This window comes from Manis pentadactyla, chromosome 14 (assembly GCF_030020395.1).
Source record: "Manis pentadactyla isolate mManPen7 chromosome 14, mManPen7.hap1, whole genome shotgun sequence".
Taxonomy (NCBI): Eukaryota; Metazoa; Chordata; class Mammalia; order Pholidota; family Manidae; genus Manis; species Manis pentadactyla.
In genome coordinates, this window is record NC_080032.1 from 38,889,171 (window position 1) to 38,904,360 (window position 15,190).

Sequence of the window (15,190 nt, forward strand, 5' to 3'; positions counted from 1 at the left end):
AAGAGGACTGAGGATTACAGTGATGAACAAACAGTTGTTATTGATAATTATGATGCCAAATCTGTGTGTATTCACCTTCTTTCAAAAAATAAAAACCAAAACAAACATAAACATCAGGACAGATCCTTTGGAGAAAATGTTTATTCATCTGAATGGGCATACAGGATGTAACTATTGTCTTACTGAGCCTGGCTGTATGCCTACTCAAAATCTGAAATGATGTCTTTGTCTCAATCATAAATGGATTTAGTCAGAATAATTACTTTTAATGCCCTAAGGCACATGGGAGGAGGCTGGATGGTGGAATCAGGTTTATCAACTTTGCCTGCATGTGGCTATGGACATCTTAATAGCATGAGAAATCCCATTCTTCCACGTGACTTTACAGGCCTTCATTCACTTACTGGCATGGAAGAGATCTTTTATTAATAGTAGCCCTGAATGGACAAGAGTTATAAATTTTACAGCACAGATAAATTTTTCATTCATCACTGAAAACAAGTTGATTTCAGTTCTGAAAATAGACAACATATTATTTGGGTTATAGGTCATAACACATCACTCAGCTTAAGCTGGCTGTGATAAAACTGATAACCTTAGCTCTCAGCTCACTAAATAGCAGATTGTGTGAGAGCATTAATAGGATCTACTAATCTAAGGAAATTAAAATAGACTATGTCAGTCTTTTTGCTCCCTTAAAGCTTTTCAAACAAACCTGCCCAGGTAGAGCCACAGCATTCACTATGCTAAGGGGTGCCAATGACATCTGGTTTGTGCGAAAGGCATCCCCTGGTATTATGTAGTGTATACACTACATTACTGTTACCCAGAGGCCTGTGTCTTGTGCAAATAAAAATGCACTTAAATTAAATGTCTCTGAGAAATAACATAACTATCAAGTCTCATTTAAACTTGCTCTTTAATTGGGGATCGGTAAGGAATTCTAAAGCTTAGTATTCCTAGAATGCATCCCCCCAAAGGAACTTTATTTTCTCTTCAACATAACCTAGACACTTTTCCTGGCAACCTGAATGTTGATTGTTAACAATATTACATTAGTTCCATTAATTCATTTTCATATCCTGATTGTGAAGATAATCTTCTTAAGTGTTTCCATGGTAAGAAAAAATATGTTCAGATAGAAAATACTCTTTACTGTTCATTGCTTTTCGATTGACTCTAGCAGAGAACTGTAAATAAGATAAAGGCAAGAAATGCTACTTTATTGATTTTAGTTTTTGTAATAAAAATTTTGGCATTTTTTTCACTAGACATCTGAGTCCTTTGTTGGGTTATTTTTTGTTCAATTGCCATGCCTCTTGTTTGTGTCCATGGCCAAAATATTATTTCTTGGAAGCAAATTCCCAAAGCAATTGTTATCAATGACATTTACTGACTCAATTAGTATAGGGCCTGGGAAGATTTTATAAAAGCCAGATTAGTTTTGAAGCCATTGAGAAATAGTTTGTTTATGATATTTACTATTTAAGGATAACATCCCAGCATGAAAATTTGGTGAAACAGCATCATCTTCTGATTTGAAACTTAGCATTTACTTATATTGAAAATTCTGAAAGAAACCCAAAGATTAGTCATGACAAAAATCAACTGAAAGCAATTTCAAAATTTGAGTGACTTTCATCATCGTATTAGACATGTTTATTTGATGTAATACAATCATCTTTACAACATAGCTGAATGTTTTTCATCAGCTGTTCTTATCAATTGGTATGTAGAGTCCCAATAAATTTGGTGGCTTTTTGTAGTCATTAGAAATGCTTTCCTTTGGAAATACAGGAAGACACAAAAGGAGTTCCTCTTCACGTTCCCAACATATATTTGGACTGATTTGAAGCATTCTAGATTCCAGACCGGCCACTTGGGGGACCACCAACAAGATCAATCTGGGCAACATTTTGCCCAAAGTAAAGAACTGAGCATATAGCCTCAGATGTAATGGAATATCTGGCCAATGTAATGTCAGGAGAGTCAGTGATGATAAAGTGGCACCATTTCCGAGCTCGAGTGACATTAAAAATATTTCACCACCAGTATGGCATAAGCACTGGGCAATCAGAGTAGAAATGTTGGGGTAGGATCCAAGGGAACCCCTGCTCTGCCAGCCAGTACCCCATTCTTGCTGGACCATGAGAAATCTTGGAGAAGTTACCAGGGTGGAAGAGGCTGTGGGGTTTTTGCACTGATGGACTAATGCTAGTGTTTATTTGTTTATTTACCAAATGATACAAATATATTTTTAATTAATAAGGCATGGCTTGTCTGGTATATGAAGGTGAATATCAGCACTGTTCTTTGCCTCAAGCTCCTCTTGGACAGTGGTTCTCAAAGTGTGGTCTAAGGACACCCAGGAGTTCCTGGATTTCTGGGAGATCCACATACCACCCCCCCCTTTTTCAATGGCATGTCTATATGAAGCTAGATATTCTTCATATACTTAAACCAAACAGTATATTGCAAGAGCTTGAAAGCTGAAATAGATATTCAAATCTGGTCACCTCTTACTAAGGCCTGTAATTTGCAAAGCATGTAAAATGGTGCCATTCCCCAACCCCCACACAAATTGTCTGGTTTGAAACACATAGTATTTCCCATATAAATATACTATTTTTGTCAACTGTAATAGGCTTACTTTTTTAATGAACTAATGCATAATAGTTTTAAGAGTATAAAGGGATGCCAAGCCCAAAGAGTTTGAGAACTACAGAGTGAATAAATAAAATAAACTGTAGAGCGCCAGGAAAGACAGGCCTAATAGCTTCAATCCTTGATCATTCTGCTCAGTCTCAATTGTCACTTGAGAGATTAGTTAATAACTTTAAAATATCCCTGAGTTTTTCACTTATGCAAAAACATGTCCACCAGCATATATTTGTATTTTAAAACCTCACTAATTTGCATTAATTTATGTGTATAAAGTTTTCAGTATTAGTTTTTTTGGTAAAGAAATGCATTTCAATAAACTATGCTAAAAGAATTGTTATCAAAATGCTACCCAGAAGAAAACAGCTTTACGTAATAAATTAAAATTTTAATTAGTTGATCAATTGTCATGTTTAAAGTACTTCTAAGATACTTTGCCATCAGCTGGTTTTGTATCTTAAGCATTTCATTTGAAATCCTTGTCACACTACTCTTTTTTATCTGATTTTCAAGAGAGAAACACAGTAAACATTAGCCTCAATCTGTGCTATTAACTTAAGTTCTGAAGAATCCGAATCTAAATTATCATCTTTCATTTTTTTGTAAGGCAATAATGATTGAAAGGTCTACCATTATTTTATATAACAAAATGAATAAACAAACAAGCTAAAAACAAATACCTGAAATGATCTCATAAAGCCGGGATGCTAAAGGTCTACAGGTAAATGAGAGCAACACCATGCATCAGATATGGAGTTCAAGGGAAGATGCATGTTTCAATCTTAATGCTGGACAAAGAAAAGGAACAACAAAAAACCCTCCACAGTCCTCACTGTGGTTAGAGTTTCAATTCATGAGATCAGTGTGGTCTAAGACCTTAAGTAGAGAATATAGAAAGTGCCCCCGGGTGTCTAAGGGGAACAAATGCAGATTGTCTTGTAATAAATCTATTGATTATAAGAGGAGAACCAATTTCAGAAGTGTTAAAATGTGGAAAAACAACAATAGATATGTGTGTTTTAGAAACAATGAAATACAGTAATTAGAATTTACTGGTATAAAAAGTTAATTAAACATTGTTTACATAGGATTAATTCATATTATGTCATACTTGATCAACTTGCTAATATACTCTAGCAAGTACCATGCAAGAGAAATAGAAGGAAAAAATATATAATGACGAATGTACAGTTATCCAACACTCTTGGTGTGTCTACATCTAAGACCATGATCAAGGTATAAAAATTAATAATGATCATCTCAAAACCAAGATATTTGATGAACATATTTTTAGCACATGCCATTTCTTCTCCTGGTTTTTTCCCTATGCATGTACACACTTAGAATATATATACACACTTGGAATATATTTTTATTGGCCACAGATAAGTTTATTAAGTCCCTTGATTTTCATAGTCCAATAGGAAAATCTGTAGTTCTTAAAAAGCAGCTTTTGAAAACAAAGATTAGGAATATACTTTTAAAACCTACATTTAAATTATAAGGTGATTTGGGCCCTCAAATTGATTCCGCACTGCTTCCATGACAATAGTGCACATGGCCTTTGTCATGCTGTAAATCCCCAAAGCCCTAGATTCTGTAAACAGGAGTAGCAGGGCACATCTAAGCCTACATTTCTTTTATGTTTATGGGTTTGGTTTCTAAGAAAGATACACTCAAGTGAGGGGTCTTGTTGCAACTGGCATCTCTTTTTTTGAAATGTAATAATATAGGTTTTTAAGGAAACAGGAACCAAAGTTTCAGTCATTAGTGCCCAGTTACCTGATGGGTATTGATGCTTTTGGCTATAGTGTGTGATCCAGAAATCTCTAATGAGCAGGCATTTGACCCAACCAAATTTTACAGGATCAAATGAATCCTTCTAGACTATGGATATCTCATACGGGACTCATGTGGTAATGAGTGCTGTCAGAAATCAGCTGTCTTCTTGGGGGCCATAGGGGCTACCTGCTGATCACTAAAAACACATTCCTCATCATTCCCTTCCTTTTTCCTCTTTTGAGCATAACAAAAACTCCCTTTCTAATGTTGAAATATTGAAACTCTTGCCTTTTTTCATTAGTTCAGGTGCTTAATGGTGATTCCTAAGGTAATGAGTTACAGATTACAGAGTACTTGAACATAGGTACCTACTTAAAGAGGGGTTTTGAGACCCTAATGGAAGTACTCAAAACAGATGATAGCATTAGATACTAAAAAATAGCTAAAGGTTTTGCTGAGGAAAATCCCATCTTCTTTTCTTTCCTCATGACTGTTCTTCCAGTGCTGAAAGTGTAAAATTTTGCATCAAGTAGGCTGCCTCTCAAATGATAAATGGATGAAGTAGGTGCTCTGAATAGAAATACTAAATAAAGCTCTTCTGTTGAAATTATGGCCTTGGTAAAAAAAAAATGGCATTTATTCAAATCATTCAAACAACTCCATTCCATTTCACAAAGAATGAAAAGATCTCTTAGAAGCCCAGACACCTTTTCCTCTTCTGCTTACAACAAAAATAATCAAAAGGAATCTATTCTCATGTGGCATTGAATCCATAGGCTTGCATTTCTACTGTTTTGTGCTAGGACGGCAAATGGATAACTAACTGTTAAATGCTTTTCTCCTTGTGAGAAGCAAAATTCTGTGTGTATCAACTTTTCTCTCTCCTTGATCAACAGAAAATCGTATTTCATATTGATATATACATATATAAAGCACAGAACAGCAGGTTTATGAATATATGGATATATATGCATCAACATAAGTGTAAGTAAAGCATCTCAGGGGTAGAATAAAATAAATCTAAATTTTTGTTTGCTTTTTTCAAAACACGAACATTCAACTCTCACTATGGATTTCACTGAAAGTATTTTCTTAACTCCTATGATTATGGATCAATTCTTTGTTGGAAAGTCTTTTAGTGAGTGCCTGTCGGGTTCAAGTTTGGTTAAAGATGGAAGACTTACTGAAAGGCAGAACTGAGGTCAATTTTGAAGTCCTATGCCCCTCCTCAAGTAATTTTCTCCTGAGCATATTAACGGAGTCCTACTTATTTTCCCCTTAGAAGCGGTTTTTCACAGGACCTGATTTCATCATGGCCCTAAATATCTGCCTAAATGTCTGCCTTAAACTTCAGTTCTGCTGAAGATTAATTCTATTATTATTTGGCCCTTCTGAGAGATATCTGTTGCCAAATTTCTGAGCAAAAGTCAGTCAGGACTCACCTCTCCTTCCCTGGGCCAAGGCCTTCCATTCTGGGTGTATTTGCTTTGATTCTGTCTCTTCTTTTGTCCTCCATCAGCGAATTTGCACAGTAAAGGTTCACTAGGGGCTGGGAAGATAAGAAACCAATTCTATATTAGCAAATCCCCCTTCAGAAGAAGTGATGATTTGAGTCACAGTAGTTTGGGAGGCATGTCTTTTGAAGTCTTGCTTCTGGAGAGATTATTTGGCTCCCTTGTAGTCCAAATCCTGTGGGTCGCTGTTCTAACTATCTGGGCTTCAAAAAGTACTGGCAGAATATAAAAGAATATAGCAAAGATCATTGAAAAAAATAATCACTTGAACAGAATGTGAATTTGACTTAGAAAAAAAGAGGCCAGTGTCCACCCATCCCAGTTAGGTTAGTGTTTCAAACACCGCAAGCCCGAAAGGGAGTCACTAAAGCTAAGCTCCCCATCACGAAACTTAACTTAATTGCTGGTTCTGCCCTTCCCAGGAATGGAGTCTCTCATCAGTCACTCAGGCCCCCCCAGGTCAGCCCTAGTGAGATAATCTGCCTGACAGATCTCTGCCAAACCCTAAAGGGACATGACCTCCCGGTGACCAATCCACCTTGTGCTCATTGAACTTCCTTGTCCCCCCTCCCTTCTGCCTTTCATTTTGTAGAGCTCCTCCGAACTCCTTTCTACCAGCTAGATGAGGCAGGCATCGCCAGATTCAGGAGTGGCTGAGTAAAGCCAATAAGATCTTTACAATTTACTGAGCTGAATTTGGCTTTTCAACATAACCCATATTTGTGTGTGGATAAATATTTCTCACCGCCACTATGTTTTCAGTGTAGAAGCTGTAGGATTCTGTTCTGGAAAGAGATACTTAGAAGCGTCTTTCTTAAAAGGGAACTATGTTCCAAATTGCAACCAAATGAGCTCTTCTTTTCCTCATTACTCCCCCACAATTTCAAAAAGGCTAGAAGTGGACTGTCCATTCTACCCTTTCTTTCCAGCTTCCCAGAAAAACCCAGTCAGAATCCCAGGGAGAACAGTTATTTGGATATTAAGTGAACCACATGGTAAATATAGCCAAAGGATATGGCCCTAATCAATGAATCACAGACTGGAGGAAGATGTGGTGGTCCTGGGTGACTTACAGAAACTTACTTCCTAAGAAAAAGTGAACCAAACTGAAGTATGACAGAACTGCTCTTCCAATAGTGACATTGCAAAATGGCAAAACCTTTAGAAACACAGAAGGGCAAAAATTATTCTTTGAGAACTGACATCCCCTCCACATCCCTACCTGACTGGAAAAATTGCCACTGGTTGCAAACACAGATATATTTTTGAAAGAATGAATAAAGAGAAAGCCATATTGGCCTAACAAACTTGATCAATGCATGAACATGGCTGGGAGGGATTTTGTTAGCTTATTTGCTTAAATAAACCAAACATTAATTTGTAAATTTGCAACCTAAAAACCAAAACGAACCTCCTCCTCTTCCCACCCCCTCGGAAAATGAGTTCTGCTGAAGATTAATTCTATTATTATTTGAAAGGGAGCAGAATTTGTCACCCCAAAATACATCTCTTTGGCATAAGGATTATTTTAGACTGATTGTTTTTAAGAAACAGCAGATAAAGGAAAAGCTCTGAAAACTGCGTAGAAGTGACCCTTTTGTAAGAGACCTTTATATTTGTAAGGGAAATCTACATCTGCAAGGGTGTCTCCCTCTCTGTAGCAGCAAGAGATGGATGATACTAAATCTCTGTAAGCTCTTATAAGTGGAGAAGGTAAAGACAAGTCTGTACAGCAGCCTTACATTGGCTTACATGCTTTACCTGGTCACCTCTCCTAAATGACTGACTCCCTAACATCTTTTTTGTTGAGCTGGACAAGGTACTTAAGATGGTGGCCTGGGCTCCCTCAGAGAATTACTCACTTTTCCCAGGTCTCTCCTATGTATACAGGAGGTACATGTTATTAAACTTCTGTTTGTTTTTCTCCTGTTTATTACAGGGGGTGTCAGACAAGAACTTAGTACCGTGGAAGGAAATCTTTATTCCTCCCCCACGTACTCCTAATTCCTCACCCATCCAGTGTCTTTGCCTTTGGACGAACAGTACTGTTGAGGCCTCTCATTCGGGCTATTGGTCTGACCCCATGGGAATTGCTTTGGCCAATGGGATGTTAGTAGATGAGACACACTGAAAGTTGAAATGTTTTTAGGCACTGGGCCTGCTTCTTTTGCATCTCTGCATGGCTATGTGAATACGCACCGCCTAGTGTGCTGCAGGATGAGGTACAAATGTAGGTGAGTCATCCCTGCTTTCACAGCAGAGGTCAAACTAGGTCATCTGATGGTTAGCCGCCTCCTAGAGATGAGTGAGCCTCTCGAGGATCTGCAGGGATCCATAGATAACATGCAGCTGACCACGGAAAAGATATAAGCCTAGGTGAGGTCAGTCAAGACCATCCCACAATCGTGTGAGCTAAATAAATCTGCATTATTTCACACTACTAGTGTTTTTGTTTCGTAATTGATATCCAACATTACTCTCTTAGCAGGAAACTGATACCGTTTCCCCCAACACCCATTCCTCCCCATTCCCACTCCTACCTAGGATTCCTTACATTTACTAATCTGGATAAAGAAAAGAAAACATGATGGAATTTATGAGAATTCCATTAGTTTACATTTTATTAGAAGCAGCTTTCTATTCATAAGTATTGGAGGAAATGGCTCAAACAGCGGAAAGGGGATCACAATTGACCAAGAGAAAAAGAAATAAAACACACAAAATGTTTCCTGTCCTATAGACAGCACGTAGGGAATATGTAACTCATTCTGGCACACAACTCTGTCTATAGAGCAAAGAGTATTCACCAAAACTATGTGTAAGAAAATTTCCTGTGAGATTTATATATATATATATATATGAACATATATATGAAATTCCTCATCATAGAATATTTTCTCTGCTATTTTAAAGATTCAAGGTACATCCATCCATTCAAATAAGACAGTCATTCTAACAAACATCATTCCTCATGGAGCACAAAGGCTTTTCAACTGTCTGCTCTTAAGAGCCTCTGATTTTCATCATTTTGCTGAAGCCATGAAGATCACAAAGGGAAAGACTGAGTCATGAAACGTCTGCAGACTGTCCCTACTGTAGGGACCAAAGGCAGGTTGCCCCAGATATGCCCCTTTGGCGGGCAGATTATGTCAGAGCTGAAAGCATCGAAGTCCAAAAGACTCAGGAAGAAACTCTGACCTTCCCTCATCAACTCCATAAAAAGAATTTAGACTCAGGACCTGCTGCAGGAAGAGGGCCATCACTTTAGATAACTATTATGATGTGAACTAGGTGTGGTACACAGGGAGGGATGGGGCTATGTCTTAGAATTTCTCTCTGTGCCCCATTGTTTCCATGTGGCCCAGCAAACATTTGTTTACCAAACATTTACTCTTTTATATTCCTGTGAACTGCTCCCCTTTTCCTTTGAAGTCTCAGACCCCTACCCACTTCTCCTTGGTTCAGGATGACATACAGACCTCATTGCCCCCGACGGTCTTTGCAACCCATGCCTATGAAATCCACACACATATGTCGTTAAACTTTGTTTTATTCTTCCTGTTAATCTGTCTCATGTCAATTTGATTCTAGACCAGTGAGAAGAACCTTGAGGGATAGAGGAAAATTCTTTCTCTCCAACACTGCCATCACATTAGAAGCAGTGAAAGAAAATTCTTTCTCCAGATGAAAAACTGAGATTGTAAACACAATCACTGTGCCCCAAAACTATGTATAAGAAAATTTCTTGTGAGTTTCAAATATATATATAGATATGTGTGTATATATATATTCATATACATATGAATATATGAATGAAATTCCTCACTACAGAGTATTTTCTCTCTTGCCACTTTAAAGATTCAAGGTACATCCATCCATTCAAATAAGATGGTCATTCTATCATGTGAGTTTATCACTGGTAATTATATAAACTTCTCACAAAAGGCAAAAAAATCTAGAAATTCCTTAACTTTCCTACTGTGAAAAATTGCAGATTCTTCTTTTTATGCTTCTTTGGAGTATGACTTTCATGAGTCATACTTCCTACTGCCTGAAGCAGGATTCTCTCCATTATCCCCTGACACTGACCCTCTGAGGGTACACAGTATACAGCTTCTAGTAGCCCAGAATATGGTAATGCTTCTCTTTAGGTTGTTCATGTTTCTAGATGCCTAAAACATATTTTGGGTGCATTTAATTGGTAGGGGTGGCAGTCTGCTTCCTGGGTTTGAGATCTGGCTCCCTGACTTACCAGCTACCAAACACTGGACACTTTTTTTTTTTTTTACATTTTTATGACTTATTTTCCTAATACATAAGATGGGACAATAATATTACCAACTCAGAGAGCTGTTGTGAGGATTAAAATAATTAATGAGTGGAAAGGGCTTAAAACAGCGCATCATAACTAATTAAACATTAAATCCATGTTAGCTGCAATTATTATTGCTGCTCGCCATCTCTATTAGCCAAGGCCCAGTCATCAGCTGTGAAACTTGGTTACTTGTCACAGTCGGAGTTCAGAGGGTTTAATCAACTGGGCTTAATTTTCATCAGCTTTGTCCCATTTTAACCACATGGCAATTTGGCCTTAGAACTTGCCACTGATTATACTCCAAGAATGACAATGAGATTTGCTCATTGAGAGGATGTGTGTGTCCACAGTGGTTCCTGCTGACTATAGCTTGCCCCTGGACCATCTGGCCACCACAGCCCAGGTCCCACTCCTGAGCTATCATCGGAGTCTGGCTTCCATCATCTCCCATGAGCCATGCTCCTGCTATGTGTGTGAACATGTAATTGCCTAGACGGAATGTCATTTCTGTTTCTGTTGTTGCTCTTTTAAAATTATTATTATTATTACATTTTTGTCACTCAATAGCAACAGATCTATTGACAGTTTAAATTAATCAAAGCTATATTTTACTTCTAGGAAGAGTATCATGCCATCTACACAGTATAAAGGATCAAAATTTGCCACCCTAAAGGTATCTCTTAGGCATGTGGATTATTTTGTTGTAATTATTTTTGAGAAACAGAAGGCTCAGGAAGAAACATCAACCTCCCCACTAGCTGCCTAAGGAATTTAGCTAGAGGACCTGTTATCACCTTATAGATTAAACTACAGTATAATATGAACTAGGTGTCACTGACACACAGGAACTTAGCAAAGTCTGTTTGTTAAAATTCGTATGTCCATTGTTTCTATTTGACCCAGGAAAGAATTTACAAAACATTTACTCTTTTTCATTTTCCTATAAACTGCCTTCCTTTTTAAGTCCCAAAGCCTTACCCACTTCTTAGCTCTGGATGGCATATAAGCCTCATTTGCTTGACTGCCTGTGGGCTTCATAGTCTTATGGAGGCTCTTCATGTACATAATTAAATTAGATTTTCTCCTGTTAATCTGTCTCATATCCATTTCATTCTAGAACAGCCAACAGAGTCTTGAAAGGTAGAGAAAATTTTTTCCTCCCCAACATCAGCAAGGTTTCACTGGGGTTCTCCTTCTCCAATCCTATATTAAAATGCTTAGTAACTATTTTAGAGGCAAGTTCCAGGAATGCTTTGTTGAAAGAGGTAATCTCTACCTTAAGTTCACTCTCCCTAAAACAATCACATACCTGTAATTACATTTCTAAAAAGGAAGCATTTTCTCAATTCCCTGTGTAAATATATGTATCAATATGTATAATAAATATATGCATATATACCACACGTTTATTTAAACAAGGGAGTTGATATATACATATATATTGAAAGAGAGCAGAATTTGTCACCCCAAAATACACCTCTTTGGCATAAGGATTATTTTAGGCTGATTACTTTTAAGAAGTGGCAAAGGTGAAACTGAAAACCTAGTAGAAGTTACTCTTTTGTAAGAGCCATTTACATTTTTGCGGGAAATCTCCATGTGTAAGGGTGTCTCCCTCTCTGTACTGAAAGAGAAGGATGGCTCTAAGTCTCCCGAGGCTCTCACCAGTGGAGCGAGGCCTCAGGACTGTCCCCAGGGCCCCCTTTCCTGCTCTTTGCCTGCCCACCTCCCCTAATCGGCCTCCACCCGCTTCCACTGAACAACATCTTTTGTCTTTACTTGAAGGTAATATTCAAAGGTGGTGACTCAGGCCATTTTGAGGAGTTAGTTTTCCTGGGTAACAGGAGGTGTACATGTTATTAAACTTCTTTTGTTTTTCTCCTGTTAATCTGTCTTTATTCAAATTGGTCTCAGCCAAGAACCTAGAAGGGTAGAAGGAAAATTATTTTTCCTTCCCTAACATATACACAGACACAGAAACACATGCATACTTTAAAGCCCCTATTGTGAACCCTGGGGAGCTATGGAATTAGGGAACAACATTGGCAGGAAAAGAAAAGGCCCTGAATGAATTATTAGCTGTAGGATTTCTTCTACTCATTGGCATATGGACATTTTGCAGAAGCCCCCTTGGAAAAAAGAATTACCAAATAATAATGTTAGCCCTCCAAGGATCAAGTATAGATAGACTGTGAGATTCTAGATTTTAGACCCACCTTGAAGTTTTCCATTACTGAAAAAGAGAACTTTCAAAAAATTATTTTTAACACTAAATGAAATTAAGAAAATCATGGAGTAGGAATTTTTTAGCTTTTAACTGAGATATCTTTGTGAATTGTGTTTTACGGTGTCTTAAAGGCTTCAAATCTTAGCTAGCTCCATAAGCTGTTATGCTATGGATATTGATAATGACTTTTCTGTGTTCATTGACATTGTTAAGTTGAGCTATCTTCTGTTACTTTATTAATTTGCAGATGATTATTATGGGAAAGCAGATCAGGCCACAGCATTGTACTAAATGAATTTACAAAAATAAAACCCCACAAAGCAAGTTTTGAAATGTATCATAAAAAAACATGGGTTCTCCAAAATAATGTCATTGAATTCCAGACATGTGATTCTGATTGATAGTTTCCCAAAGGAGAATATTTCCTTGAGAGTGGAAGAGAAAACAATAGCAAATTAGATGAATTAAGATTTATATGATCTCTTAGTTTTTAGGTGATTCCTAAATCCCTGTAAGATAAAACCCAAACTCCTCCATTAGAAGATAAGAATTTGTGCCTTTAACATGTCGTTCATCAGTCTCCTGTCACCCAGTGGCTTTTGGTCCCTTCACCTCTAAATGCTTTCCTCCTGCCTGGAATTTCCTTTCCTAGCTTCCCACACAAACACCCACCATCTGGCAAACCACTAATCCACCTTTAGAATGTAGCTCACGTGTCCCACTCCTGGGAAAGCCTTCTTTGAGTACCGCAGCTCACGTTAGAGTGAAATCACCCCGTGCTTCCTTGGTTGAGTGCTGTGTCTGTTTGTGCTAAGTCCTTTAACAATAGGAATGAATTTCCTGGCTTGTGGGTGGAAAGTGATTACAGCAGAGGTCAGGATAAAGGAGGTAAGTGTGCGTGTGGAGACTGTTAACAGCCTTTGCACACAGGTGTACAGGATATTTCAAAGAGATACTGCTCAAAGTGTAGTCTAAGGCCTGGCAGCGGTGGCATCAGCATTTGACAGTCTGTTAGGAATGCAGAATCTTGGGCCCTTCCCCAGACCTACTGAATTAAAATCTGCATTTGAACCAGATCCCCAGTGCACACTAAAGGTGAAGCACTGATTTGATTCTGACTGGCTCCTTTACAGAAAGAAGAAAGAAGACATCTTGGCTGCAACACACAAATCCTCTGTGAGATGGATGAGAGGACTTCAGTAGCACAGAAATATTATATTGTCTACAATTTCCTGATTGCCATGTTATGGTGCTAATTAATTTTGTTTAGTCTCTTTTAACAGTAGTTAAAATTGAGACTAAATGAAGAAGAGGCCTTTGTGGAAGTGAGATGCAGTTATAAGCCACAGATTGCGATGTGATGGAAGACATTATGGTCTATCATGTAAATGGGGAGTATTTAAAATATAATTATAACAATGCATGGCAATAAAGTTGCATGGTAATTATGAAGCAGTAATTACTGTTTGTTTGTTAAGTGGAGTATTTCTAGTCTTCCAAACTTTGTATTAAACATGAAACATCCGGTGAATAAACTAATAAGATGATCTAATGGCTTACAGGATTTGCTGCTTTAAGCAAATAAGTATTTTGCTGAGCAAAATTAATATAAAAATTTCCTTCTGATTTTTATCCAAGACTTAGCACACCTTCAGTTTTATGATTCACTAAGAATATTTTCTAACATTATATTTCACGAGGAGATAGTGAAATACGTTGTAGCTAATACATACCAATAGCACAGAGAGAAGTTGAACATTCCACTTTTTAGCATTCAGTTGATTTAAATTTTTCTAGTATTTATATGGGATTGTAGAGAGGGTAGTTTTTAAAAACATCTCCTTATTACCAAAACTTACAAGTCTGGTGGTTTTAATACTAAATACAAAATATCCTCACCTCAGACAGATTATTAATCTTATTTCAGAAAAATAAAATAAAATAAACATAGGGTGGGAAGAGCTGGGTGGAGAAGAAAAGCTAACGACAACAGCAGTAGTTTATTAGGGGTAAACTTGTACAGTTTTGGAGGGATGAGATGAAGGAATTTTAAAAAAGACAACTTCAAGAACTAAGTTAAAATATAATGAAATTTTAATGCAGGAACTTTTTTAACATGTGGATGTAGATCAATTAAAAAAATATTCCTGTGATATTCAAGGTGACTTGTACTTTACAAAGCTGTTTCATATGAATGAATTAAAAAATAATGCTAACTGAAGGATATTAAACTTAGAAGTATTTTTAACACATGCCTTCATTTATTTACTTATTTTAAATATCTATTCAGTGTACATATGTGCTGCACGATCTGGGACTTTGCATGTGACAAAGTTGTCACAGTCTAGAGGGGGAGAAAGACAAGGGGAAAAGGAAAACTCTAACAGATTGCAATGAATGCTGGAAGAGAAATATTAATAGGTGTTTTGGGAGTACACAGTGGATGTGGACTTACAGCACTGTAGCCGCAGAACATCCCCCAGCTTAGAGAGCACATCTGGTACCCCAGAGTCTGGAAATGCCACAGTTCATGTACATGGCTCCCCCACATCATGAATGAGCATGTGAAGGACTAATGCCAAGTGTTAATTATTCCAGTTAAGAACAGGTTTCTGTCAAATGTTTGCTGAATGATAATATGAATGAATGAGACAGATACAATGATAGGATTTAGTTAAAATGATGTTAGAA

The 15,190-nt window shown here is 37.4% G+C and overlaps 1 protein-coding gene across 17 annotated transcripts in view; it reads right to left on the reverse strand.

The window, feature by feature from the left end:
* The window catches only part of RBMS3 (RNA binding motif single stranded interacting protein 3), a 1,308,700-nt gene that overhangs the window by 139,083 nt on the left and 1,154,427 nt on the right, over positions 1-15,190 (reverse strand). For all 17 annotated transcript variants that reach the window (XM_057491391.1, XM_057491386.1, XM_057491384.1 and 14 more), the window contains one exon: positions 5,886-5,992. In XM_057491391.1, the coding sequence (XP_057347374.1) occupies positions 5,886-5,992 (107 nt within the window). The remainder of the gene's footprint in view (positions 1-5,885; positions 5,993-15,190) is intronic.